The sequence below is a fragment of the Cryptococcus neoformans genome, chromosome 7 (assembly GCF_000149245.1).
Source record: "Cryptococcus neoformans var. grubii H99 chromosome 7, complete sequence".
NCBI lineage: Eukaryota > Fungi > Basidiomycota > Tremellomycetes > Tremellales > Cryptococcaceae > Cryptococcus > Cryptococcus neoformans.
The window spans coordinates 255,001-257,500 of NC_026751.1; the positions used below are offsets into that span (position 1 = coordinate 255,001).

The 2,500-nt window shown below is 47.4% G+C and overlaps 2 protein-coding genes; both read left to right on the top strand.

Annotated features, from left to right (window-relative positions):
• The window catches only part of CNAG_06606 (rho family protein), a 2,564-nt gene extending 2,493 nt beyond the window's left edge, over positions 1-71 (top strand). The window contains exon 6 of the mRNA XM_012195339.1: positions 1-71. This exon is cut by the window's left edge and continues 689 nt beyond it.
• A 614-nt stretch (positions 72-685) lies between these two features.
• The window catches only part of CNAG_06607 (DNA polymerase alpha subunit A), a 6,058-nt gene continuing 4,243 nt past the window's right edge, over positions 686-2,500 (top strand). Inside the window, exons 1-3 of the mRNA XM_012194899.1 lie at positions 686-1,175; positions 1,261-1,471; positions 1,527-2,500. The exon at positions 1,527-2,500 is cut by the window's right edge and continues 49 nt beyond it. Of these exons, the coding sequence (XP_012050289.1) occupies positions 1,107-1,175; positions 1,261-1,471; positions 1,527-2,500 (1,254 nt within the window). The 5' untranslated portion in view covers positions 686-1,106. The remainder of the gene's footprint in view (positions 1,176-1,260; positions 1,472-1,526) is intronic.

Here is a 2,500-nt window from a genome sequence, read left to right on the forward strand (position 1 = left end):
TCTTCATAATAGATGATATGATACGTATATGGCATGAACGAATGTAGACGACTCCAAAATTCGAACTCCAGGATTGCATAAATAGACAGTCTCTTACTATTGAGCTTACTGGCCGCTGTATTGACATCAAGCATCATCAAAGCATCAAGCATAAGCACACTAAAATCAGGCGCCGAGGCAATGCAGTTTACTGGGAATATAGGGTTAGAGGGAGAGATGCCAAGTCAATCGGTCATTTGGCGTCGCCCAAAGCTAAGAAAAAGAAGAAAGAATATGTAAAACAATGTGCACGTCAGTCGTCAATTTAAGCTCGACAGCATTATAGGATATACGGAACCCATTACCCTATCCAACACAGACTATTCACAAACATACAATACAATCATACTTCTCTCAATGATGGGATCCGGGAAAGGTAGAAGGGATGATGGAAGAAGTTTTCACGCCTTTGCCCTTCAAAAGGCAATCGTTAGAACCGTTACCGTTCAAAGCACCAGCAGTCCGGCCCGGCGGATGAGGACTCCCGCCGGAGTGCGGTGGTGGATTTCTTTTCTGATAGGACGTCGGCTATGTCCGGGCGCTCTTGATGTCGGTCACCATAATTAGCTTCTGTCATTAATGGAACGCGGTAAATAAGTCATCAGAGGCCCATGCTTCAATCTTTCCATGCCAGTAATACCATTTTTATACAACGAAGCGCACCGCCGGAAAGATCTTCATAAACAGCTCCAATGTAGGCTCCCGCATTCCACTGGTAAACATTCATCAAATGGCCGCTGGCTACGGTCACAAGGTCGTCTAGGCTGATTGAGAAGTACTATATTGACCAATTTTTGTATTGGTTGTCAGGCTCGTCTAAACAATCCGTTTCAACAACGAAAACTCCCTCATAGAGACAACGGAAAAGGGGTGACAAAAAAAGGGAAATTTTTACGTAAGAGGTAATGCTCTTTAAAATAACCCTCTTTTATCGACGCGACGCGACTCTGCTTATGTTCGTTTTTGCCCACTTGCCCATTTATTGAAGCTGCTTATTTTGACTCTTGTTCTGTTCACCAACATCTCCTATATATTATCATTCCAATCTACAGCAGGGGAGTCTAGATATGTCGAAGGAAGCTTTGCAGGCTCTGCGGGAGTCTCGTGCGAAAGGTGGCCGACTTTCACAATGGAAGGTGCGTGGACGCGTTCGCGTTGAGCAATAGAAAATAGACGCGTACTGATTTGCCCTCTTGGCAACGTCTTTGCCACTTGAAACAGCCCGAAGCAACGGAGATTTACGATTCTGTCACAGATGAACAGTATCGCTCCATTGTAGGCTCACGTAACGATCAAGACGACTTTATCGAGGATGACGATGGTGGTGATTATGTCGACCACGGGTTGGAAGACTGGGATGGTGCGGAGAGAGATGATGAGGAAAGCGAAGATGAAGATGATTTTGAAGGGGAAGATGAGGAGCTGAGGAAAGGTAAATGATGCCAAATACGTGCTCCCAATGATTTCCAGCTGACGCGTCAATGCAGCGCGAAAATTGAGAAGAGCCAAAGCCAAAGCCAAAGCACTCGCCAATTCTGGCAAAGTCCCCAAACCATCAAAACCCAAACCCAAAGCAAGCTACTCTGACTATGCACGACCTTCATCATCATCAACCTATCGTGCTGCTGCCGTCCCCAGCGCGATGCAAGAGGACGATTTTATGGCCAATCTCTTGTCTTCAGTGACAGCCGCGTCAAATGAGACAGCTTGCCGCAAACGGAAGTCTTCTCCAGAAATCCCGTCCTCCGATGGTTACCAAGCTCCCAGTTCCGACAGTTCATTCTTTTCGTCGAGGAAGAGGTACGGAGGGGATAGTGATGACGAGACTGTATGGGACGCGAAGCGCGGCGTGATGGGCAAGAAGCCTCGGGTTTCAGATGCTACGATCACCCCAAGAGGGATGAGTCGTGACGGGGATCAGGAAAACGGATACTCATTCGACGATACCATGGATGTTGATGATATAGTTGTCAAGCCCGAACCTCTAGACAGTGAGGAAGAAGAGGAGATTCAAATGCGCAAAGCCAGACCTCTCACAGCAACGAACAAACTTAATGGTGCGGCTGGTGCCAAACGCAGAGTTATCAACTCAACATCTGTCAAGAACGTGATCAAGCGGGAACCCTCACCCGCCCCTGTCATCGCTCCAAAAGCCGCCCCAGAAATAGAAGAAATACAATCGGTCATGCCTCACGTCAATGGCAAACCTAAAGCCAAAGCAAACGCCAAACATTGGTCTGCCATTCAGGAATCTCTTGCGGCATCTTCCTCCAACCAAACGTCTGAGCTTGACACCGTCAGTGCCCCTGTTGGTTCAACAAAGCCCGAGAAGGTAATGGAGAAGGATGGTTCATTGAGATTCTTCTGGCTTGACCACTTGGAGCAAGATGGAATCGTTCATCTCGTGGGTAAAGTGCTTGACAAGCAAACAGGAAAGTACGTCAGCGCTTGTGTCTCAGTG